At 44.6% G+C, this 26,169-nt stretch overlaps 1 protein-coding gene across 12 annotated transcripts in view; it reads right to left on the bottom strand.

Annotated features, from left to right (window-relative positions):
• LOC124036662 (sodium-dependent phosphate transporter 2-like) overlaps window positions 1-26,169 on the bottom strand; it is a 116,092-nt gene that overhangs the window by 23,293 nt on the left and 66,630 nt on the right. For all 12 annotated transcript variants that reach the window (XM_046351487.1, XM_046351498.1, XM_046351489.1 and 9 more), the window contains 8 exons: window positions 21,853-22,452; window positions 19,394-19,534; window positions 16,419-16,504; window positions 16,225-16,321; window positions 14,476-14,595; window positions 9,091-9,330; window positions 7,289-7,931; window positions 1,975-2,160 (listed from right to left, as the gene is read on the bottom strand). In XM_046351487.1, the coding sequence (XP_046207443.1) occupies window positions 1,975-2,160; window positions 7,289-7,931; window positions 9,091-9,330; window positions 14,476-14,595; window positions 16,225-16,321; window positions 16,419-16,504; window positions 19,394-19,534; window positions 21,853-22,144 (1,805 nt within the window). In that variant the 5' untranslated portion in view covers window positions 22,145-22,452. The remainder of the gene's footprint in view (window positions 1-1,974; window positions 2,161-7,288; window positions 7,932-9,090; window positions 9,331-14,475; window positions 14,596-16,224; window positions 16,322-16,418; window positions 16,505-19,393; window positions 19,535-21,852; window positions 22,453-26,169) is intronic.

Genomic DNA, 26,169 nt, shown 5'->3' with positions numbered 1-26,169 from the left:
AAACTATGCCAGATTCTAGGAAGAATCCAAACTTCTTCCATTTAAGAATGATGGAGGCCACTGTTCTTGGGCACCATCAATGCTGCAAAAAATGTGTTGGTACCCTTCCCCAGATCTGTGCCTCGACACAATCCTGTTTCGGGGCTCTAAGGACAATTCCTTCAAACTCGTGGCTTGGATTTTGCTCTCACATGCACTGTCAATTGTGGGACCTTATATAGACAGGTGTGTGCCTTTCCAAATCATGTCCAATCAATTGAATTTACCACAGGTGGACTCCAATCAAGGTTGTAGAAACATCTCAAGAATGATCAATGGAAACAGGATGCATCTGAGCTCAGTTTCGAGTCTCATAGCAAAGGGTCTGAATACTAATGTAAATGGGGCGGCAGCGTAGCCTAGTGGTTAGAGTGTTGGACTAGTAACCGGAAGGTTACGAGTTCAAAACCCCCGAGCTGACAAGGTACAAATCTGTCGTTCTGCCCCTGAACAGGCAGTTAACCCACTGTTCCTAGGCCGTCATTGAAAATAAGAATTTGTTCTTAACTGACTTGCCTGGTTAAATAAAGGTAAAAAAAAAAAAAAAAAAAAGGTATTTCAGATTTTTAATTTTTAATACATTTGCAAGAATTTCAATAAAACTGTTTTTGCTTTGTCACTGTGTGATATATATTGATGATATATATATTTTTTAATCCATTTTAGAACAAAGCTGTAACGTAACAAAATGTGGAAAAAATTAAGGGGTCTGAATACTTTCTGAATGCACCGTCACCTTGTATCCCTCATTTACTTTAGTTTGGCAGTTACCTGTCATCCCACCTACCCATCCTCCCAGTCAGTCACATGCAGCCCCCCCTCCTCTCTCTCACCTGATGGGGGTGAGGGTCCTAACCCATCCTCCCAGTCAGTCACATGCAGCCCTCCCTCCTCTCTCTCACCTGATGGGGGTGAGGGTCCTAACCCATCCTCCCAGTCAGTCACATGCAGCCCTCCCTCCTCTCTCTCACCTGATGGGGGTGAGTGTCCTAACCCATCCTCTCAGTCAGTCACATGCAGCCCTCCCTCCTCTCTCTCACCTGATGGGGGTGAGGATCCTAACCCATCCTCTCAGTCAGTCACATGCAGCCCTCCCTCCTCTCTCTCACCTGATGGGGGTGAGGGTCCTAACCCATCCTCCCAGTCAGTCACATGCAGCCCTCCCTCCTCTCTCTCACCTGATGGGGGTGAGGGTCCTAACCCATCCTCCCAGTCAGTCACATGCAGCCCTCCCTCCTCTCTCTCACCTGATGGGGGTGAGGGTCCTAACCCATCCTCCCAGTCAGTCACATGCAGCCCTCCCTCCTCTCTCTCACCTGATGGGGGTGAGTGTCCTAACCCATCCTCCCAGTCAGTCACATGCAGCCCTCCCTCCTCTCTCTCACCTGATGGGGGTGAGTGTCCTAACCCATCCTCCCAGTCAGTCACATGCAGCCCTCCCTCCTCTCTCTCACCTGATGGGGGTGAGGGTCCTAACCCATCCTCTCAGTCAGTCACATGCAGCCCCCCCTCCTCTCTCTCACCTGATGGGGGTGAGGGTCCTAACCCATCCTCTCAGTCAGTCACATGCAGCCCTCCCTCCTCTCTCTCACCTGATGGGGGTGAGGGTCCTAACCCATCCTCCCAGTCAGTCACATGCAGCCCTCCCTCCTCTCTCTCACCTGATGGGGGTGAGGGTCCTAACCCATCCTCCCAGTCAGTCACATGCAGCCCTCCCTCCTCTCTCTCACCTGATGGGGGTGAGGGTCCTAACCCATCCTCCCAGTCAGTCACATGCAGCCCTCCCTCCTCTCTCTCACCTGATGGGGGTGAGGTCCTAACCCATCCTCTCAGTCAGTCACATGCAGCCCTCCCTCCTCTCTCTCACCTGATGGGGGTGAGGGTCCTAACCCATCCTCTCAGTCAGTCACATGCAGCCCCCCCCTCCTCTCTCACCTGGAAGGTGTGATGGGGGTGAGGTCCTTGCCCATGGTCTGGATCACCCGGCGCCCCCAAACCCAGAGGCCGCAGCAGATGCCAACTCCCCCGTAGAACAGCAACCAGATGGGAGTGGCGGCGTCCTGCATCACCCCGCCTTGGTCATAGATCATCCACAGCGCCACCAACGGGCCGATGGCGTTACTGTAAGGGGAGGGGGGGGGGGGTGTAGTTGTGTAAATAACATGTTGAACACTAGCTGAATGTCCACCATTGTTCCTGTACCCAAGAAGGGTAACTGAACTACACTGAACAACAATATAAACACAACATGTACAGTGTTGGTCCCATGTTTCATGAGCCGAAATAAAAGATCCCAGAAATGTTCCATACGAACAAAAACAGCGTATTTCTATAAAATGTTGTGCACAACACAATGCCACAGATGTCTCGAGTTGAGGGAGCCTACAATTGGCATGCTGACTACAGGAATGTTGCTGTTGCACCCGTTGCTGACTGGTGTATAAAATTGAGCACACAGCCATGCAATCTCCATGAACAAAAACATAAAAATAAAAATCAGACCCCTTGTGAGGCCATATGCTTGTGCGGTTGGCTCTGGGCTAATGCAAGACAATGCAGACCTCACTGGAGTGTGTCAGCAGTTCCTGCAGCATTGAGTTGCCTGTTCCCCAGGATGAGCATCTTCATGTCTCGCTCCATCCAGGTCTGGGCGGATGAGTCCATCTGGGAGGAGATCCCTCAGGAGACCATCCGCCACCTCATCAGGAGCATGCCCAGGCGTGTAGGGAGGTCATACAGGCACGTGGAGGCCACACACACTACTGAGCCTCATTTTGACTTGTTTTAAGGATATTACATCAAAGTTGGATCAGCCTGTAGTGTGGTTTTCCAATTTAATTTTGAGTGTGACTCCAAATCCAGACCTCCATGGGTTGATAAATTTGATTTCCATTGATCATTTTTGTGTGATTTTGTTGTCAGTACATTCAACTGTCTAAAGAAAAAAGTATTTAATAAGAATATTTCATTAATTCAGATCTAGGATGTGTTATTTTAGTGTTCCCTTTATTTTTTTGAGCAGTGTATATAGATTTTGGAAGGAGAAGTTCGACGAACAGGTGTCCACATACGTTTGGCCATGTCGTGTGTATATTTTCACTCTGGATACCAATATTGCTCATCCCAATATTTGTACATTTCTTAATTCCATTTTTTTACTTTTAGATTAGTGTGTATTGCTGTTGTAGCTAGGAACACAAGCATTTAGTTAGATACTACTGTTGGAACTAGGAGCACAAGCATTTAGTTAGATACTACTGCACTGTTGTAGCTAGGAACACAAGCATTTAGTTAGATACTACTGCACTGTTGTAGCTAGGAACACAAGCATTTAGTTAGATATTACTGTTGTAGCTAGGAACACAAGCATTTAGTTAGATACTACTGTTGTAGCTAGGAACACAAGCATTTAGTTAGATACTACTGTTGGAGCTAGGAACACAAGCATTTAGTTAGATACTACTGCACTGTTGTAGCTAGGAACACAAGCATTTAGTTAGATACTACTGTTGTAGCTAGGAACACAAGCATTTAGTTAGATACTACTGCACTGTTGGAGCTAGGAACACAAGCATTTAGTTAGATATTACTGTTGTAGCTAGGAACACAAGCATTTAGTTAGATACTACTGTTGTAGCTAGGAACACAAGCATTTAGTTAGATACTACTGCACTGTTGTAGCTAGGAACACAAGCATTTAGTTAGATACTACTGCACTGTTGTAGCTAGGAACACAAGCATTTAGTTAGATACTACTGCACTGTTGTAGCTAGGAACACAAGCATTTAGTTAGATACTACTGCACTGTTGGAGCTAGGAACACAAGCATTTAGTTAGATATTACTGCACTGTTGTAGCTAGGAACACAAGCATTTAGTTAGATATTACTGCACTGTTGTAGCTAGGAACACAAGCATTTAGTTAGATATTACTGCACTGTTGTAGCTAGGAACACAAGCATTTAGTTAGATATTACTGTACTGTTGTAGCTAGGAACACAAGCATTTAGTTAGATACTACTGCACTGTTGTAGCTAGGAACACAAGCATTTAGTTAGATACTACTGTACTGTTGGAGCTAGGAACACAAGCATTTAGTTAGATATTACTGCACTGTTGGAGCTAGGAACACAAGCATTTAGTTAGATATTACTGCACTGTTGTAGCTAGGAACACAAGCATTTAGTTAGATATTACTGCACTGTTGGAGCTAGGAACACAAGCATTTAGTTAGATATTACTGCACTGTTGGAGCTAGGAACACAAGCATTTAGTTAGATATTACTGCACTGTTGTAGCTAGGAACACAAGCATTTAGTTAGATACTACTGTTGGAGCTAGGAACACAAGCATTTAGTTAGATACTACTGTTGGAGCTAGGAACACAAGCATTTAGTTAGATATTACTGTACTGTTGGAGCTAGGAACACAAGCATTTAGTTAGATATTACTGCACTGTTGGAGCTAGGAACACAAGCATTTAGTTAGATATTACTGCACTGTTGTAGCTAGGAACACAAGCATTTAGTTAGATATTACTGCACTGTTGGAGCTAGGAACACAAGCATTTAGTTAGATATTACTGCACTGTTGGAGCTAGGAACACAAGCATTTAGTTAGATATTACTGCACTGTTGGAGCTAGGAACACAAGCATTTAGTTAGATATTACTGCACTGTTGGAGCTAGGAACACAAGCATTTAGTTAGATATTACTACTGTTGTAGCTAGGAACACAAGCATTTAGTTAGATATTACTGCACTGTTGGAGCTAGGAACACAAGCATTTAGTTAGATATTACTGCACTGTTGTAGCTAGGAACACAAGCATTTAGTTAGATATTACTGCACTGTTGGAGCTAGGAACACAAGCATTTAGTTAGATATTACTGCACTGTTGGAGCTAGGAACACAAGCATTTAGTTAGATACTACTGCACTGTTGTAGCTAGGAACACAAGCATTTAGTTAGATATTACTGCACTGTTGGAGCTAGGAACACAAGCATTTAGTTAGATACTACTGTTGGAGCTAGGAACACAAGCATTTAGTTAGATACTACTGTTGGAGCTAGGAACACAAGCATTTAGTCAGATACTACTGTTGGAGCTAGGAACACAAGCATTTAGTTAGATATTACTGCACTGTTGGAGCTAGGAACACAAGCATTTAGTTAGATATTACTGCACTGTTGGAGCTAGGAACACAAGCATTTAGTTAGATACTACTGTTGGAGCTAGGAACACAAGCATTTAGTTAGATACTACTGCACTGTTGTAGCTAGGAACACAAGCATTTAGTTAGATATTACTGCACTGTTGGAACTAGGAACACAAGCATTTAGTTAGATACTACTGTTGGAGCTAGGAACACAAGCATTTAGTTAGATATTACTGCACTGTTGGAACTAGGAACACAAGCATTTAGTTAGATACTACTGCACTGTTGGAACTAGGAACACAAGCATTTAGTTAGATACTACTGCACTGTTGGAGCTAGGAACACAAGCATTTAGTTAGATACTACTGCACTGTTGGAGCTAGGAACACAAGCATTTAGTTAGATACTACTGCACTGTTGGAGCTAGGAACACAAGCATTTAGTTAGATACTACTGCACTGTTGGAGCTAGGAACACAAGCATTTAGTTAGATACTACTGCACTGTTGGAGCTAGGAACACAAGCATTTAGTTAGATATTACTGTACTGTTGGAGCTAGGAACACAAGCATTTAGTTAGATATTACTGTACTGTTGGAGCTAGGAACACAAGCATTTAGTTAGATACTACTGCACTGTTGTAGCTAGGAACACAAGCATTTAGTTAGATATTACTGCACTGTTGGAGCTAGGAACACAAGCATTTAGTTAGATATTACTGTACTGTTGGAGCTAGGAACACAAGCATTTAGTTAGATATTACTGTACTGTTGGAGCTAAGAACACAAGCATTTAGTTAGATATTACTGTACTGTTGGAGCTAAGAACACAAGCATTTAGTTAGATACTACTGTACTGTTGGAGCTAGGAACACGAGCATTTAGTTAGATACTACTGCACTGTTGGAGCTAGAAACACAAGCATTTAGTTAGATATTACTGCTATGTTGGAGCTAGGAACACAAGCATTTAGTTAGATACTACTGTTGGAGCTAGGAACACAAGCATTTAGTTAGATACTACTGTTGGAGCTAGGAACACAAGCATTTAGTTAGATATTACTGTACTGTTGGAGCTAGGAACACAAGCATTTAGTTAGATATTACTGTACTGTTGGAGCTAGGAACACAAGCATTTAGTTAGATATTACTGTACTGTTGGAGCTAGGAACACAAGCATTTCGCTACACCCGCAATAACATCTGCTAAATATTTGTGTCACCAATAACATTTGAGTAATAACTCACTATAACTTATAGTGATGTGGATAACATACGATATGGTAGTTGTGTTATGATGAATGGTAGTTACTGTAGTGGGAGAGGGGAGTCTGTGTCAGGCTGGTTCCTTTCTGTTTGAGAGGGGAGTCTGTGTCAGGCAGGTTCCTTTCTGTTTGAGAGGGGAGTCTGTGTCAGGCTGGTTCCTTTCTGTTTGAGAGGGGAGTCTGTGTCAGGCAGGTTCCTTTCTGTTTGAGAGGGGAGTCTGTGTCAGGCTGGTTCCTTTCTGTTTGAGAGGGGAGTCTGTGTCAGGCTGGTTGCTTTCTGTTTGAGAGGGGAGTCTGTGTCAGGCAGGTTGCTTTCTGTTTGAGAGGGGAGTCTGTGTCAGGCAGGTTCCTTTCTGTTTGAGAGGGGAGTCTGTGTCAGGCAGGTTCCTTTCTGTTTGAGAGGGAAGTCTGTGTCAGGCTGGTTCCTTTCTGTTTGAGAGGGGAGTCTGTGTCAGGCTGGTTGCTTTCTATTTGAGACTAGTTTGATGGATTATAAGGCGAATGCTGGGCTGATAAAAATTGTACTTGTGTGAAAAACACTAAATCTTAATGGTCTTAATATTGAGAGGTCGTCTCGTCTGCTAATGTCAGGAAACTAAACTCCAACAGCAGAAATCCAACAGTGGAGAAACAAACTCTGCAAAACCTGTGAATATTAAGAACGTTTTCAACCTTTCTAATCCCTAGTCAGCCGGAAGCAGCCGGAGGCAGCCGGAGGCAGCCGGAAGCAGCCGGAAGCAGCCGGAGGCAGCCGGAGGCAGCCGGAGGCAGCCGGAAGCAGCCGGAAGCAGGGGGGGGCAGCCGGAAGCAGCCGGAAGAAGGAGCACCCACCTGACGTCGTTGCCTCCGTGAGCGAAGGATCCAAAGCATGCGGTGAGGATCTGCAGGAAGTGGAAGAGCAGGTAGACGGTCGGCTTGTCCTTATCCCCTTCATCCTCTTCTGCGGAGTCATCCAGTGGGATGGGAGCCCCGGGCGCCCCTGCCTCCTCGCCCACCAGGTCAGACGCCAGCTTCATCTCCACGCCGCCCTCCTCCGCCTCGATCTCGGCCTCCGCCACGGCGTTACAGTACGACGAGTAACTATCGTAACGGACCCTCTTCTTGGTGTAGGACACGCTTCCCGACCTCTCCCCCTCCCCCACCAGCTTCTCACTGTCCTCTCGGGCCTCTCGGGACTCGGAGCGGATCAGCGGCTGGACCGGCATGCCACAGATGGCGGCCGTGTAGCAGGTGTAACTGTTGTTGCGACGCAGCAGGCGGTAGTTGTTGTCTGGCGTGGGGGCGGAGTGGTCGTCCTCCAGTCGTCCCAGGTGGATCTTGTGGAGCAGGTCTTTGTAGAGACCAGAGTCCTTGTGAACCGTGTGGTACACCTGGCCGTCGCTGCGGATGTGTTCCCCACCGAAGGTGAAGCTGCCGTTGGACAGTGGGGACTTGGACATGGACAGGGTACCGTTGGTCATGGAGTGGGTCCGCCCTGGGGGAGAAGAGAGGAAAATAAACGTTTCGTCATACGCGTGGTATACGGTCTGATATACCACAGCTGTCAGCCAATGAGAATTCAGGGCTCGAACCGCCCAGTTTATAACACAGTAAATATATCAGGCATACTAAACTAATACTACATGTATAGTGGTCTGGTCTGGGGAGCAGAGAAAGAAATAAGAAATACTAAACGTTAATATAGTAACTCTAAAAGTTAGTATGAGGTCATGGAGTGAGAGTGGCCTGGGTAGCAGGAGGAATGAGCGTGACAGAACTGCTCTGGTCTAAAATCAGAGGTGGTTTGGCGGGGAAGTACTATTGTCAGCGGGCCAACATGATCTTGTGGTGGACCCTCAAAGTCTATGGGTTAAAACCCTGTGGTTCAGTCTCTCCTGTCTCTATACTGATGGACATCTGGGGTGAAGTCTCTCCTGTCTCTATACTGATGGACATCTGAAAGGTGAAGTCTCTCCTGTCTCTATAATGATGGACATCTGGGACCTGAAGTCTCTCCTGTCTCTATACTGATGGATATCTGGGACCTGAAGTCTCTCCTGTCTCTATACTGATGGACATCTGCGACCTGAAGCCTCTCCTGTCTCTATACTGATGGACATCTGAAAGGTGAAGTCTCTCCTGTCTCTATACTGACGGACATCTGGGACCTGAAGTCTCTCCTGTCTCTATACTGATGGACATCTGAAAGGTGAAGTCTCTCCTGTCTCTATAATGATGAACATCTGAAAGGTGAAGTCTCTCCTGTCTCTATAATGATGGACATCTGAAAGGTGAAGTCTCTCCTGTCTCTATACTGATGGACATCTGAAAGGTGAAGTCTCTCCTGTCTCTATACTGATGGACATCTGAAAGGTGAAGTCTCTCCTGTCTCTATACTGATGGACATCTGGGACCTGAAGTCTCTCCTGTCTCTATACTGATGGACATCTGAAAGGTGAAGTCTCTCCTGTCTCTATACTGATGGACATCTGAAAGGTGAAGTCTCTCCTGTCTCTATACTGATGGACATCTGGGACCTGAAGTCTCTCCTGTCTCTATACTGATGGACATCTGAAAGGTGAAGCCTCTCCTGTCTCTTTGTATTAGCTCCCCGGCAGGTAATGCCAAGGCTTTAGCTCAGCGGGTCAACTGACCGTAGACCCGTCCGTTGGGCAGGACAGTGCCTCCATTGGCCAGGCTGTTGAGCTCCCCGGTGGCCTCTCCTCTCCGTGACTCTCCTCCGGTGCCACCCGTTAACGGCAGCACAGCGTCATCCGCCATCTTGGCGCCCGGTAGCTCCTTGAACACGGGAGTGTCCTCCTCCTCCTCTGGGATCTGATCTAAGGACTCGTCTGAGATACGTGACAAGGCAGCGTGCTCCTTCTTCATGCGACCTGACCAGGGAGACAGCATCGTTACACACGTGTTACCCCCGTTGCCTCCACTCCCAAAAAACAGAATAAAAAATAAATAAATACAATTGTTTAGAAAAAACATAAAAAAATTGGGATGGTAAAGCATGTGTAAATTTAAATGACTATAACCATATACAGTTGAATTCGGAAGTTTACAAACACTTAGGTTGGAGTCATGAAAACTCGTTTTTCAACCACTCCACAAATTTCTTGTTAACAAACTATAGTTTTGGCAAGTCTGTTAGGACATCGACTTTCTGCATGACACAAGTCATTTTTCCAACAATTGTTTACAGACAGATTATTTCACTGTATCACAATTCCAGTGTGTCAGAAGTTTACATACACTAAGTTGACTGTGCCTTTTAAACAGCTTGGAAAATCCCAGAAAATGATGTCATGGCTTTAGAAGCTTCTGATAGGCTAATTGACATCATTAGAGTCAATTGGAGGTGTACCTGTGGATGTATTTCAAGGCCTCCCTTCAAACTCAGTGCCCCTTTGCTTGACATCAAACAGTAGTACAAACAGTGGTACGCAAGTATAAACACCATGAGACCACGCAGCCGTCATACCGCTCAGGAAGGAGACACGTTCTGTCTACTTGAGATGAACGTACTCTGGTATGAAAAGTACAAATCAATCCCAGAATAATAGCAAACGCTCTTGTGAAGATGCTGGAGGAAACTGGTACAAAAGTATCTATATCCACAGTTAAACGAGTCCTATATCGACATAACCTGAAAGGCCACTCAGCAAGGAAGAAGCCACTGCTCCAAAAAAGCCAGACTACGGTTTGCAACTGCACATGGGGACAAAGATCATTCTTTTTGGAGAACTGTCCTCTGGTCTGATGAAACAAAAATATATAACTGTTTGGCCATAATGACCATCGTTGTGTTTGGAAGAAAGGGGGAGGCTTGCAAGCCGAAGAACATCATCCCAACCGTGAAGCACGGGGGTGGCAGCATCATGTTGTGAAGCCCTGACCTCAATCCTATAGAACATTTGTGGGCAGAACTGAACAAGCTTGTGCGAGCAAGGAGGCCTTTACAAACCTGACTCAGTTACACCAGCTCTGTCAGGGGGAATGGAAGTTATTGTGGGAAGCTTGTGGAAGGCTACCCGAAACGTTTGACCCAAGTTAAACAATTTAAAGGCAATGCTACCAAATACTAATTGAGTATATGTAAACTTCTGACCCACTGGGAATGTGATGAAAGAAATAAAACCTCAAATAATTCATTCTCTCTACTATTATTCTGACATTTCACATTCTTAAAATAAAGTAGTGATTCTAACTGACCTGAGACAGGGAATTTTTTACTAGGATTAACTGTCAGGAATTGTGAAATACAGAGTTTAAATGTATTTGGCTAAGGTGTAAGTAAACTTCCGACTTCAAATGTGTATATAGATAGATAGTTTGGAACTATATATAAGTATGTAGAAAATATAATGAAGCTATATATTTTCAAAACATTGATAACTAACAATCACCAAAACCCTAACCTAACCCTAACCAATCAAAAACATATTCCAGAATGTTCCTAATTTCCCCTAACCAACCAGAATCTCTTTCTTGCTAGCTGGGGTTCAGGGTTAGTGGGTTTAAAATGTTTCCTTTTAGCAAGGGGGGGGTGAACGTCCACATCGGCTGGCAGAAGCTGTTTGGTTTCAGAAGGGTACACAGTCTGAGGAGGCCGGAGACCAGGGAGGGGGGGGGGCTCTGTAGCGGGGGACTCTCGAGTCTTTTGTCTGTCAGGGTTCAGTCAGTCTGGGTGTCCAGAGGGCTTTGAAGGCGGCGTGAGAAATAGACACAAAGGAGCTCTCAAATACTTCCAGGCAGTGGAGGCTCCTCAGAGGAGGAAGGGGAGGATCAGTGGTGGAGAAATTACTCAAATATCATACTTGAGAGTAAAAGAAAAGTCCCCCAGTAAACTACTACTTGAGAAATAGTCACCCAGTAAACTACTACTTGAGAGTAAAAGAAAAGTCCCCCAGTAAACTTCTACTTGAGTAAAAGTCCCCCAGTAATCTACTACTTGAGTAACAGTCAACCAGTAAAATACTACTTGAGTAACATTCAACCAATAAACTACTACTTGAGTAAAAGTCACCCAGTATTCTACTACTTGAGTAAAAGTCCCCCAGTAAACTACTACTTCAGTAAAAGTCCCCCAGTAAACTTCTACTTCAGTAAAAGTCCCCCAGTAAACTTCTACTTCAGTAAAAGTCCCCCAGTAAACTTCTACTTCAGTAAAAGTCCCCCAGTAAACTTCTACTTCAGTAAAAGTCCCCCAGTAAACTACTACTTGAGTAAAAGTCCCCCAGTAAACTTCTACTTGAGTAAAAGTCCCCCAGTAAACTACTACTTGAGTAAAAGTCCCCCAGTAAACTTCTACTTGAGTAAAAGTCCCCCAGTAAACTACTACTTGAGTAAAAGTCCCCCAGTAAACTACTACTTGAGTAAAAGTCCCCCAGTAAACTACTACTTGAGTAAAAGTCCCCCAGTAAACTACTACTTGAGTAAAAGTCCCCCAGTAAACTTCTACTTGAGTAAAAGTCCCCCAGTAAACTTCTACTTGAGTAAAAGTCAGCCAGTAAACTGCTACTTGAGTAAAAGTCACCCAGTAAACTTCTACTCGAGTAAAAGTTTTAAAGTATTTGATAACAAAAGTATCAAAAGTAAATGTAATTGCTAAAATATACTTAAGTATCAAAAGTATAATTTATTTAAACTTCCTTACATTAAGCAAATGGCACCATTTTCTTGTTTTTTTTATTTTATTTTATTTGCAGATAGCCAGGGGCACACTCCAACACTACAGACAACGCATGTGTGTTTAGTGAGTCCGCCAGACCAGAGGCAGTAGGCATGACCAGGGATGTTCTCTGTTTAGTGAGTCCTCCAGATCAGAGGCAGTAGGGATGACCAGGGATGTTCTCTGTTTAGTGAGTCCTCCAGATCAGAGGCAGTAGGGATGACCAGGGATGTTCTCTGTTTAGTGAGTCCTTCAGACCAGAGGCAGTAGGGATGACCAGGGATGTTCTCTGTTTAGTGAGTCCTCCAGATCAGAGGCAGTAGGGATGACCAGGGATGTTCTCTGTTTAGTGAGTCCTCCAGATCAGAGGCAGTAGGGATGACCAGGGATGTTCTCTGTTTAGTGAGTCCTCCAGATCAGAGGCAGTAGGGATGACCAGGGATGTTCTCTGTTTAGTGAGTCCTCCAGATCATGACCAGGGATGTTCTCTGTTTAGTGAGTCCTTCAGATCAGAGGCAGTAGGGATGACCAGGGATGTTCTCTGTTTAGTGAGTCTGCCAGACCAGAGGCAGTAGGGATGACCAGGGATGTTCTCTGTTTAGTGAGTCCTCCAGACCAGAGGCAGTAGGGATGACCAGGGATGTTCTCTGTTTTGATCAGATGCAGTAGGGATGACCAGGGATGTTTCTGTTTGCTGAGTCCTCCAGATCAAAATAGGGATGACCAGGGATGTTCTCTGTTTGTGAGTCCTGTCAGGGAAGGATGTTCTCTTGATCAGTGCACATGACCCTTTTCCTGTCCTGCTAAGCATTCAAAATGTAGCGAATACTTTTGGGTGTCAGGGAAAATGTATGTATGTATATGTATGTAAATTGTATGTAAAAAAAAATACATTATTTTCTTTAGGAATGTAGTGAAGTAAAAATTGTCAAAAATAGAAATAGTAAAGTTAAGTACAGATACCCCCCAAAAAACTACTTAAGCAGTACTTTCAAGTATTTTTTACTGAAGTACTTTACACCGCTAGGGAGGACCATTCTGCTCAGTGAATTTCATAATAATAATAAAACTATAAAATAAAAAAAATGTAAAAATTATCGTTTTAAAAAACATTTTTTTTTTTTAGATAAAACTATACAAAATACATTAAAGTCACCAAAAAAAACAGATTAAAACATGTTGTTTTGCAATGAAGGTCTAACAGTAGCCTCAACTCCACCGTCAAAGCCAGTGGGGTTCCTAAACTTTTCCCCCCCGGGGCCATCATTGGAGAATTACCTATGGGCTAAAACCACATTCGCACAGTTAGCATTGGGCTAGTTGATCTGGACCATTCTGACACGTCAGATAACGATTTATAAGGTATACAATGAATGACATGACAGGAAAACTGCTGATGCAATATCACCAATTGCACCAATGTTCATTCTATTATTGTAACTTTACAAGGTAAGAATAATAACTAATAAAAACCTGACTGAGTGGTTGATCAGGGGTGTATTCATTCCCCCCCGATTCTGTTGCAAAACGTTTTCCTTCAATGGAAGCAAACGGAACGGAAAGGAGGAGGGACCAACATTAATTTGTCCAATAAAAACAGAGAACTGTTTTGCAGCGGTTGGACTAAATGACACCGGATCAGCTCGATGCAGGCAAGAGTGTGTCACCGTCACTCTTGATTACTCAAATTTGATTTGATTTGATTTAATTTGTCTCTCGAAACCTGTGCAAATGTATTTATAAAGCCCTTCATACATCAGCTGATATCTCAAAGTGCTGTACAGAAACCCAGCCTAAAACCCCAAACAGCAAGCAATGCAGGTGTAGAAGCACGGTGGCTAGGAAAAACTACCTAGAAAGGCCAGAACCTAGGAAGAAACCTAGAGAGGAACCAGGCTCTGTGGGTTGGCCAGTCCTCTTCTGGCTGTGCCGGGTGGAGATTATAAACCTAGAGAGGAACCAGGCTATGAGGGGTGGCCCGTCCTCTTCTGGCTGTGCCGGATGGAGATTATAACAGAACATGGCCAAGATGTTCAAATGTTCATAAATGACCAGCATGGTCGAATAATAACAAGGCAGAACAGTGCACCTTGTTATAAACTTTAATTTGTAGGCTAGGTTGTAGCAACCTCATGATGCGCATAGGGAGGATAAAAGCATCTTCCACACACACACACAGGAAATGAACACACACACACACACACACACACACACACACACACACACACACACACACACACACACACACACACACACACACACACACACACACACACACACACACACACACACACACACACACACACACACACACACACACACACACACACACACACACACACACACGACAGTGACCTACTTGTTATCTTCCGTCTCATCCAGGGGCAGACAGCGAACCAGACCACGGCAGCACAGACCAGAGCCCCCGCCAGCGTGATCAGAGCTATAGCCCACACCGGTAACATCTCCAGACCTAGCACTGAGCGGGAGAGAGAGAGACACACACACACACACACACACACGTCGAAACAGAGTGGTAAGCCCAGCAATGCAAAACATAATTGAAGAAAGAAATCCCAGTTTCCACATGATAGACACTGGTATAGTGCTAGAAATAAAGATGGTGAAGCTCTTACATGGACCACCAGTCTAGTGTTAGGACCAGGGTTAGGTTAAGTCTCAGTTCCTACATGGAATACCAGTCTAGTGTTAGGACCAGGGTTAGGTTAAGTCTCAGTTCCTACATGGACCACCAGTCTAGTGTTAGGGCCAGGGTTAGGTTAAGTCTCAGTTCCTACATGGACCACCAGTCTAGTGTTAGGGCCAGGGTTAGGTTAAGTCTCAGTTCTTACATGGACCACCAGTCTAGTGTTAGGGGTTAGGTTAAGTCTCAGTTCCTACATGGACCACCAGTCTAGTGTTAGGACCAGGGTTAGGTTAAGTCTCAGTTCCTACATGGACCACCAGTCTAGTGTTAGGGCCAGGGTTAGGTTAAGTCTCAGTTCCTACATGGAATACCAGTCTAGTGTTAGGACCAGGGTTAGGTTAAGTCTCAGTTCCTACATGGAATACCAGTCTAGTGTTAGGACCAGGGTTAGGTTAAGTCTCAGTTCCTACATGGAATACCAGTCTAGTGTTAGGACCAGGGTTAGGTTAAGTCTCAGTTCCTACATGGAATACCAGTCTAGTGTTAGGACCAGGGTTAGGTTAAGTCTCAGTTCCTACATGGAATACCAGTCTAGTGTTAGGACCAGGGTTAGGTTAAGTCTCAGTTCCTACATGGAATACCAGTCTAGTGTTAGGACCAGGGTTAGGTTAAGTCTCAGTTCTTACATGGACCACCAGTCTAGTGTTAGGGGTTAGGTTAAGTCTCAGTTCCTACATGGACCACCAGTCTAGTGTTAGGACCAGGGTTAGGTTAAGTCTCAGTTCTTACATGGAGCGCCAGTCTAGTGTTAGGGCCAGGGTTAGGTTAAGTCTCAGTTCTTACATGGAGCGCCAGTCTAGTGTTAGGACCAGGGTTAGGTTAAGTCTCAGTTCCTACATGGAGCGCCAGTCTAGTGTTAGGACCAGGGTTAGGTTAAGTCTCAGTTCTTACATGGAGCGCCAGTCTAGTGTTAGGGCCAGGGTTAGGTTAAGTCCCAGTTCTTACATGGACCACCAGTCTAGTGTTAGGACCAGGGTTAGGTTAAGTCTCAGTTCTTACATGGAGCGCCAGTCTAGTGTTAGGGCCAGGGTTAGGTTAAGTCCCAGTTCTTACATGGACCACCAGTCTAGTGTTAGGGGTTAGGTTAAGTCTCAGTTCTTACATGGACCACCAGTCTAGTGTTAGGGGTTAGGTTAAGTCTCAGTTCTTACATGGAGCGCCAGTCTAGTGTTAGGGGTTAGGTTAAGTCTCAGTTCTTACATGGAGCGCCAGTCTAGTGTTAGGGGTTAGGTTAAGTCTCAGTTCTTACATGGAGCGCCAGTCTAGTGTTAGGGGTTAGGTTAAGTCTCAGTTCTTACATGGACCACCAGTCTAGTGTTAGGGGTTAGGTTAAGTCTCAGTTCCTACATGGACCGCCAGTCTAGTGTTAGGGCCAGGGTTAGGTTAAGTCCCAGTTCTTACATGGAGCGCCAGTGTAGAGGATGGAGAAGGCGTTGATGCCTATCGTTGAGGCGTAAAACACTGGCAGGGCACGGAGACCGTTGGGGACAGGGTCATCCTGAAAACACACACACACACACAAACACAGGTCAGCACAGACACGTACACACACAGAGAACTGCAAATAGTGTATAATGTGACTACTGGTAACTCACCTTACTGAGGATGAAGTGTCTGATGAGGAAGAAGAGGAACCCCGACATCAGTCCAGACAGCAAGGGAGAGATGAACCAGGACGCAACTTGTAGGAAGGAAGAGAGGGGCAGGCTGGGTAACGTAGTCATAAGGTCATGTTTTAGAGAATTGATTCGGATCACAAACTGAAAGATGTACAAATCACCTTGTATCCTGAATAACTACTCATTTGGGATTAGACCACAGACCCGAGAAGGCTGGGCAATGAAGTCATAAGACAGTAGTCAACCCTATCCCAAAGCACGCTGGGTAATGTGGACAAACAGTCAACCTAACATAGGTTCCATATTAGACTCGGTCATAGGGCTGGGCCCCCCCCCCAATTTTTTGAGGATATTTTTATGGTTTTGAATAATCAAGGTTCTGAATTGCTTTATGAGTTGTGCATTACCCGCCCACACACTTATATTAAACGGGTCTCAAATCTGATTGATGAAACAGTATAAAACAACAACTTCAACCACAAGTTGATCTCGTTGTAGAACATTTCCACACTTCCACGTTTTTAGATTAACTAACTTCTTAGTAATGAGTCGGTTTTGATACGAAAGCTTCTTTTAGTAAGAATACTTGTTTACGTTACATTTATGAGATGAGATGCAAATGAGATGTAATTTTTAAGCAAATATAGCAATTGCCATTTGACTAGTGATTTAGATTAAACTGGAATATCACATTGACATAAGTATTCAGACCCTTTTACTCAGTAATCTGTTGAAGCACCTTTGGCAGCGATTACAATCTCGAGGCTATTTTCCTGTCTCTCCGGTTCAAGTTTGACCTCTGGCTGGGCCACTCAAGGACATTCAGAGACTCGTCCCAAAGACACTTCTGCAGTGTATTTTTTAATTTTTTTAAATAATTTTTAATTTTACCTTTATTTAACTAGGCAAGTCAGTTAATTAAGAACAAAATCTTATTTTCAATGACAGCCTACCGGGAAACAGTGGGTTAACTGCCTTGTTTAGGGGCAGAACGACAGATTTGTACCTTGTCAGCTCAGGGATTTGAAATTGCAACCTTTCGGTTACTCATCCAACGCTCTAAGCACTAGGCTACCTGCTGCCCCGTGTTGGCTGTGTGCTTAGGGTCATTGTCCTGTTGGTCGGTGAACCTTCACCCCAGTCTGATCCCCCAGTCTGATGTCCTGAGCACTCTGGAGCAGGTTTTCATCAAGGATCTCTCTGTACTTTTCTCCGTTCATCTTTCACTCGATCCTAACTAGTCTCCCAGTCAATCTTGGTTTCATCAGATAAGATAATCTTGTTAGTCATGGTCTGAGAGTCTTTAGGATCATACTGTAGGGTATATATAGTATCATACTGTAGGGTATATATAGTATACTATGGTAGGGTATATATAGTATCATACTGTAGGGTATATATAGTATACTATGGTAGGGTATATATAGTATCATACTGTAGGGTATATATAGTATACTATGGTAGGGTATATATAGTATCATACTGTAGGGTATATATAGTATACTATGGTAGGGTATATATAGTATCATACTGTAGGGTATATATAGTATCATACTGTAGGGTATATATAGTATCATACTGTAGGGTATATATCGTATCATACTGTAGGGTATATATAGTATACTATGGTAGGGTATATATAGTATACTATGGTAGGGTATATATAGTATCATACTGTAGGGTATATATAGTATCATACTGTAGGGTATATATAGTATCATACTGTAGGGTATATATAGTATCATACTGTAGGGTATATATAGTATCATACTGTAGGGTATATATAGTATCATACTGTAGGGTATATATAGTATACTATGGTAGGGTATATATAGTATCATACTGTAGGGTATATATAGTATACTATGGTAGGGTATATATAGTATCATACTGTAGGGTATATATAGTATACTATGGTAGGGTATATATAGTATCATACTGTAGGGTATATATAGTATACTATGGTAGGGTATATATAGTATCATACTGTAGGGTATATATCGTATCATACGGTAGGGTATATATCGTATCATACTGTAGGGTATATATCGTATCATACTGTAGGGTATATATAGTATACTATGGTAGGGTATATATAGTATCATACTGTAGGGTATATATAGTATACTATGGTAGGGTATATATAGTATCATACTGTAGGGTATATATAGTATCATACTGTAGGGTATATATAGTATACTATGGTAGGGTATATATAGTATCATACTGTAGGGTATATATAGTATACTATGGTAGGGTATATATAGTATCATACTGTAGGGTATATATAGTATCATACTGTAGGGTATATATAGTATCATACTGTAGGGTATATATAGTATCATACTGTAGGGTATATATAGTATCATATGGTAGGGTATATATAGTATCATATGGTAGGGTATATATAGTATCATATGGTAGGGTATATATAGTATCATACTGTAGGGTATATATAGTATCATACTGTAGGGTATATATAGTATCATACTGTAGGGTATATATAGTATACTATGGTAGGGTATATATAGTATCATACTGTAGGGTATATATAGTATACTATGGTAGGGTATATATAGTATCATACTGTAGGGTATATATCGTATCATACTGTAGGGTATATATAGTATCATATGGTAGGGTATATATCGTATCATACTGTAGGGTATATATAGTATCATATGGTAGGGTATATATAGTATCATACTGTAGGGTATATATAGTATCACATGGTATACAGCCCAACCCTACTCAGACATGGGAAGACTAGCCCTTGGTGGGCTAAAATAGTCATAGATCGTAAGCCCAACTTCAGAGCATGCTGGGTAACGTAGTCATAGACATACTAATCTTGACCAGCTGCATCCACTGGACACCCTTGGTGGGCTAAAAGAGTCATAGATAGTAAACCCAACTTCAGAGCATGCTGGGTAACGTTGTCATAGACATACCAATCTTGACCAGCTGCATCCACTGGACACCCTTGGTGCCGATGGCCACCATGGAGAACCCGATGGTCGATCCAACGATGCAATGCGTCCCGGAGATGGGTAGTTTGAGAAAAGAGGCGATGAGCTGCCAAATCGCTGACCCTGTGGAAAAAGAGAGAGACACACACAAAGACAGCGAGGGGGAGAGATACAGAGAGAGAGAGAGATACAGAGAGATACAGAGAGAGAGAGATACAGAGAGAGAGAGAGAGAGATACAGAGATACAGAGAGAGATACAGAGAGAGAGAGAGAGAGAGAGAGAAAGAGATACAGAGAGAGAGAAAGACACACAGAGAAAGAGACAGACAAAGAGACAGACAAAGAGACAGACAAAGAGACAGACAAAGAGACAGACAAAGAGACCGAGACAGACCGAGACAGACAGACAGAGACAGACGTCGTACAAGCTATGAGATATGAACCTTCCGTGAGAATTAAAACACAGGTTATGACTGAAAACATTGGTTACTAGCTGTTAAATCCCTTCAAGCTCAATTTCTCTCAAAGCTCATTGGAGGAAAGGGATCCACGGTCCCTCCCTCAGACCTCATCCAATGCACTTAGAGAGGAATTCAGGAAACACGGATGGAAAAACTGAACATCTGGTAACATTATAAGACGTGGCCGATACTCGAGGACGACAGGGTATGGTATACGTACAGTACAGGGTATGGTATACGTACCGACCATGGCGATACTCGAGGACGACAGGGTATGGTATACGTACCGACCATGGCGATACTCGAGGACGACAGGGTATGGTATACGCACCGACCATGGCGATACTCGAGGACGACAGGGTATGGTATACGTACCGACCATGGCGATACTCGAGGACGACAGGGTATGGTATACGTACAGTACAGGGTATGGTATACGTACAGTACAGGGTATGGTATACGTACAGTACAGGGTATGGTATACGTACCGACCATGGCGATACTAGAGGACGACAGGGTATGGTATACATACCGACCATGGCGATACTAGAGGACGACAGGGTATGGTATACGTACAGTACAGGGTATGGTATATACGTACAGTACAGGGTATGGTATACGTACCGACCATGGCGATACTAGAGGACGACAGGGTATGGTATACGTACAGTACAGGGTATGGTATATATGTACCGACCATGGCGATACTCGAGGACGGCAGGGTATGGTATACGTACCGACCATGGCGATACTCGAGGACGACAGGGTATGGTATACGTACAGTACAGGGTATGGTATATATGTACCGACCATGGCGATACTAGAGGACGACAGGGTATGGTATACGTACCGACCATGGCGATACTAGAGGACGACAGGGTATGGTATACGTACCGACCATGGCGATACTAGAGGACGACAGGGTATGGTATACGTACCGACCATGGCGATACTCGAGGACGACAGGGTATGGTATACGTACAGTACAGGGTATGGTATACGTACCGACCATTGCGATACTCGAGGACGACAGGGTATGGTATACGTACAGTACAGGGTATGGTATACGTACCGACCATGGCGATACTAGAGGACGACAGGGTATGGTATACGTACAGTACAGGGTATGGTATACGTACAGTACAGACCATGGCGATACTCGAGGACGACAGGGTATGGTATACGTACCGACCATGGCGATACTAGAGGACGACAGGGTATGGTATACATACCGACCATGGCGATACTAGAGGACGACAGGGTATGGTATACGTACCGACCATGGCGATACTAGAGGACGACAGGGTATGGTATACATACCGACCATGGCGATACTAGAGGACGACAGGGTATGGTATACGCACAGTACAGGGTATGGTATATATGTACCGATCATGGCGATACTCGAGGACGACAGGGTATGGTATACATACCGACCATGGCGATACTAGAGGACGACAGGGTATGGTATACATACCGACCATGGCGATACTAGAGGACGACAGGGTATGGTATACGCACAGTACAGGGTATGGTATATATGTACCGATCATGGCGATACTCGAGGACGACAGGGTATGGTATACGTACAGTACAGGGTATGGTATATACGTACCGACCATGGCGATACTAGAGGACGACAGGGTATGGTATACGTACCGACCATGGCGATACTAGAGGACGACAGGGTATGGTATACGTACAGTACAGGGTATGGTATATACGTACAGTACAGGGTATGGTATACGTACAGTACAGACCATGGCGATACTCGAGGACGACAGGGTATGGTATACGTACCGACCATGGCGATACTAGAGGACGACAGGGTATGGTATACGCACCGACGATGGCGATACTCGAGGACGACAGGGTATGGTATACGTACAGTACAGGGTATGGTATACGTACCGACCATGGCATACTCGAGGACGACAGGGTATGGTATACGTACAGTACAGGGTATGGTATATACGTACCGACCATGGCGCTGACCTCCCCCGCCATGAGAACAGGCACCGTCTCGTTGTAGAGGTTGACGTCTATGATGCCTTTCCGTATGGTCTCCCCCACCTTGGCTCCAAGCAGCATGGAACCCAAAGTCTCAAAGATGGACGCCAGGATACAGGCCTGTCTCAGAGTCACCACCCCCGACCCCACCGCCGTCCCAAACGAGTTGGCCACGTCGTTGGCCCCAACAGAGAACGCCAGGATGAAGGCTATGACGAAGCCCAGGATCACCATCCACAGGTACTCCTGTAAATCCACCATCTTGACTCTCTATAAAAATCTAAAAAAATCCCAAATCCACAGAGAAAACAAGGGACAACGAAGCCCTAACTAGCTAAAGTGAGCTAGCTGTTAATATGTTGGAGAGGAGCTGTAAATCCTTCCCTCTGTGCGTACGGAGCTCTGCTGTGACTTCTTCCCCTTCCTGGTTGTGTTCAGATGGAGGGGAGCAACGTGTCGCTAACTGAACGTCTGGAGGTCAGTCTGTGGAGAAGAGCAGGCTAGTGGCGGACGGAGGGAGTATTCCATGGCTCAGAGCTGAGACAGTCCCATCTACACCCTTCCCTCATCTGACAAACAAAACAAAACAAAGAGAGGTTAGAGGTCATGACTAGGCTAGATATCCTGAGAGTCTACTGAGTACTGGTAACACAGGGTGAGTGAAGAAGAGAGAGAGGTTAGAGGTCATGACTAGGCTAGATATCCTGAGAGTCTACTGAGTACTGGTAACACAGGGTGAGTGAAGAAGAGAGAGAGGTTAGAGGTCATGATTAGGATAGATATCCTGTGAGTCTACTGAATACTGGTAACACAGGGTGAGTGAAGAAGAGAGAGAGGTTAGAGGTCATGATTAGGATAGATATCCTGTGAGTCTACTGAATACTGGTAACACAGGGTGAGTGAAGAAGAGAGAGAGGTTAGAGGTCATGATTAGGATAGATATCCTGTGAGTCTACTGAATACTGGTAACACAGGGTTAGTGAAGAAGAGAGAGAGGTTAGAGGTCATGATTAGGATAGATATCCTGTGAGTCTACTGAATACTGGTAACACAGGGTGAGTGAAGAAGAGAGAGAGGTTAGAGGTCATGATTAGGATAGATATCCTGTGAGTCTACTGAATACTGGTAACACAGGGTGAGTGAAGAAGAGAGAGAGGTTAGAGGTCATGATTAGGATAGATATCCTGTGAGTCTACTGAATACTGGTAACACAGGGTGAGTGAAGAAGAGAGAGAGGTTAGAGGTCATGATTAGGATAGATATCCTGTGAGTCTACTGAATACTGGTAACACAGGGTTAGTGAAGAAGAGAGAGAGGTTAGAGGTCATGATTAGGATAGATATCCTGTGAGTCTACTGAATACTGGTAACACAGGGTGAGTGAAGAAGAGAGAGAGGTTAGAGGTCATGATTAGGATAGATATCCTGTGAGTCTACTGAATACTGGTAACACAGGGTGAGTGAAGAAGAGAGAGAGGTTAGAGGTCATGATTAGGATAGATATCCTGTGAGTCTACTGAATACTGGTAACACAGGGTGAGTGAAGAAGAGAGAGAGGTTAAGAGGTCATGATTAGGATAGATATCCTGTGAGTCTACTGAATACTGGTAACACAGGGTGAGTGAAGAAGAGAGAGAGGTTAGAGGTCATGATTAGGATAGATATCCTGTGAGTCTACTGAATACTGGTAACACAGATTGAATGAAGAAGACAAAAGGTGGATGAGAGGTGTCGTATTTGATGAACACAAGCCCACTAAAGGGAGTGTGGGGCTGGGGTAGAGTTCCGTATACCGGGGTACTTTTAGGAATGGGAATAGGGAGTGGGAATAGGGAGTGGGAATAGGGAGTGGGAATAGGGAATAGGGAGTAGGAATAGGGAGTGGGAATAGGGAGTGGGAATAGGGAATAGGGAGTGGGAATAGGGAGTGGGAATAGGAATAGGGAGTGGGAATAGGAATAGGCAGTGGGAATAGGGAGTGGGAATAGGGAGTGGGAATAGGGAGTGGGAATAGGGAGTGGGAATAGGGAGTGGGAATAGGGAGTGGGAATAGGGAGTGGGAATAGGGAGTGGGAATAGGGAGTGGGAATAGGGAGTGGGAATAGGGAGTGGGAATAGGGAGTGGGAATAGGGAGTGGGAATAGGGAGTGGGAATAGGGAGTGGGAATAGGGAGTGGGAATAGGGAGTGGGAATAGGGAGTGGGAATAGGGGGAGGGTGGGAATAGGGAGTGGGAATAGGGAATGGGAATAGGGAGTGGGAATAGGGAGTGGGAATAGGGAATGGGAAAAGGGAGTGGGAATAGGGAGTGGGAATAGGGAGTGGGAATAGGGAGTGGGAATAGGGAGTGGGAATAGGGAGTGGGAATAGGAATAGGGAGTGGGAATAGGGAATGGGAATAGGGAGTGGGAATAGGGAGTGGGAATAGGGAGTGGGAATAGGGAGTGGGAATAGGGAATAGCGTCCTTTCACTGCCAGTAATACAAGAACGGTATGAACATCTTGATACCGCCCAATCGTGTGTGTGTGTGTGTGTGTGTGTGTGTGTGTGTGTGTGTGTGTGTGTGTGTGTGTGTGTGTGTGTGTGTGTGTGTGTGTGTGTGTGTGTGTGTGTGTGTGTGTGTGTGTGTGTGTGTGTCAACGTAAGCAGAGGACAACTCTGATAACCAGTCACAATAGGAAAATCATTGTATCGTCATCTGCACTTTAAAAATAATCAAATCATCCCCGTTAGCTGGACACTGTCGGCAGCCAGGCTATAAAAAGACTATATATAAAGGCTATAAAAAGAGTGTGTGGGGAATGAGATGAGAGCTGTGTGTTCAGCGTTGGGAGTAGCATATTGACACCACAACAAGGCCCCTGCTGACAGCTGCTATAAAAGTCTGATCACATTTCACTGCGTTCTCCTCCACTGGGTTTCCATCCAGATAAGATGGCATCTGATTTGGGCCAGTATCCATAAAGAGCCTTGGAGCAGGATGATCATGTAGGATCAGTATCCATATCAGTATATTCATTATGATATAAAAGGCTACACCGATCCAATATCAGCACCTCCCAGTCATCAGCCAGCACCTAGCTGATACCACTATACAGTCTCCCAGTCATCAGCCAGTACTAGCTACCACCTAGCTGATACCACTATACAGTCTCCCAGTCATCAGCCAGTACTAGCTACCACCTAGCTGATACCACTATACAGTCTCCCAGTTATTAGCCAGTACTAGCTACTACCTAGTTGATACCACTATACAGTCTCCCAATCATCAGCCAGTACTAGCTACCACCTAGCTGATACCTCTATACAGTCTCCCAGTCATCAGCCAGTACTAGCTACCACCTAGCTGATACCACTATACAGTCTCCCAGTTATTAGCCAGTACTAGCTACTACCTAGTTGATACCACTATACAGTCTCCCAATCATCAGCCAGTACTAGCTACCACCTAGCTGATACCTCTATACAGTCTCCCAGTCATCAGCTACCACCTAGCTGATACCACTATACAGTCTCCCAGTCATCAGCCAGCACCTAGCTGATACCTCTATACAGTCTCCCATTTATCAGCCAGTACTAGCTACCACCTAGCTGATACCTCTATACAGTCTCCCAGTCATCAGCTACCACCTAGCTGATACCACTATACAGTCTCCCAGTTATTAGCCAGTACTAGCTACTACCTAGTTGATACCACTATACAGTCTCCCAGTTATTAGCCAGTACTAGCTACTACCTAGTTGATACCACTATACAGTCTCCCAGTTATCAGCCAGTACTAGCTACCACCTAGCTGATACCTATATACAGTCTCCCAGTCATCAGCCAGTACTAGCTACCACCTAGCTGATACCTCTATACAGTCTCCCAGTCATCAGCTACCACCTAGCTGATACCACTATACAGTCTCCCAGTTATTAGCCAGTACTAGCTACTACCTAGTTGATACCACTATACAGTCTCCCAGTTATTAGCCAGTACTAGCTACTACCTAGTTGATACCACTATACAGTCTCCCAGTTATCAGCCAGTACTAGCTACCACCTAGCTGATACCTCTATACAGTCTCCCAGTCATCAGCCAGTACTAGCTACCACCTAGCTGATACCACTATACAGTCTCCCAGTTATTAGCCAGTACTAGCTACTACCTAGTTGATACCACTATACAGTCTCCCAATCATCAGCCAGTACTAGCTACCACCTAGCTGATACCTCTATACAGTCTCCCAGTCATCAGCTACCACCTAGCTGATACCACTATACAGTCTCCCAGTCATCAGCCAGC

The sequence above is a fragment of the Oncorhynchus gorbuscha genome, linkage group LG05 (genome assembly GCF_021184085.1).
Source record: "Oncorhynchus gorbuscha isolate QuinsamMale2020 ecotype Even-year linkage group LG05, OgorEven_v1.0, whole genome shotgun sequence".
In the NCBI taxonomy this organism is placed as follows: domain Eukaryota; kingdom Metazoa; phylum Chordata; class Actinopteri; order Salmoniformes; family Salmonidae; genus Oncorhynchus; species Oncorhynchus gorbuscha.
Note: the sequence above shows the minus strand (reverse complement) of the source record. Positions and strands in the feature narration are given on the sequence as shown.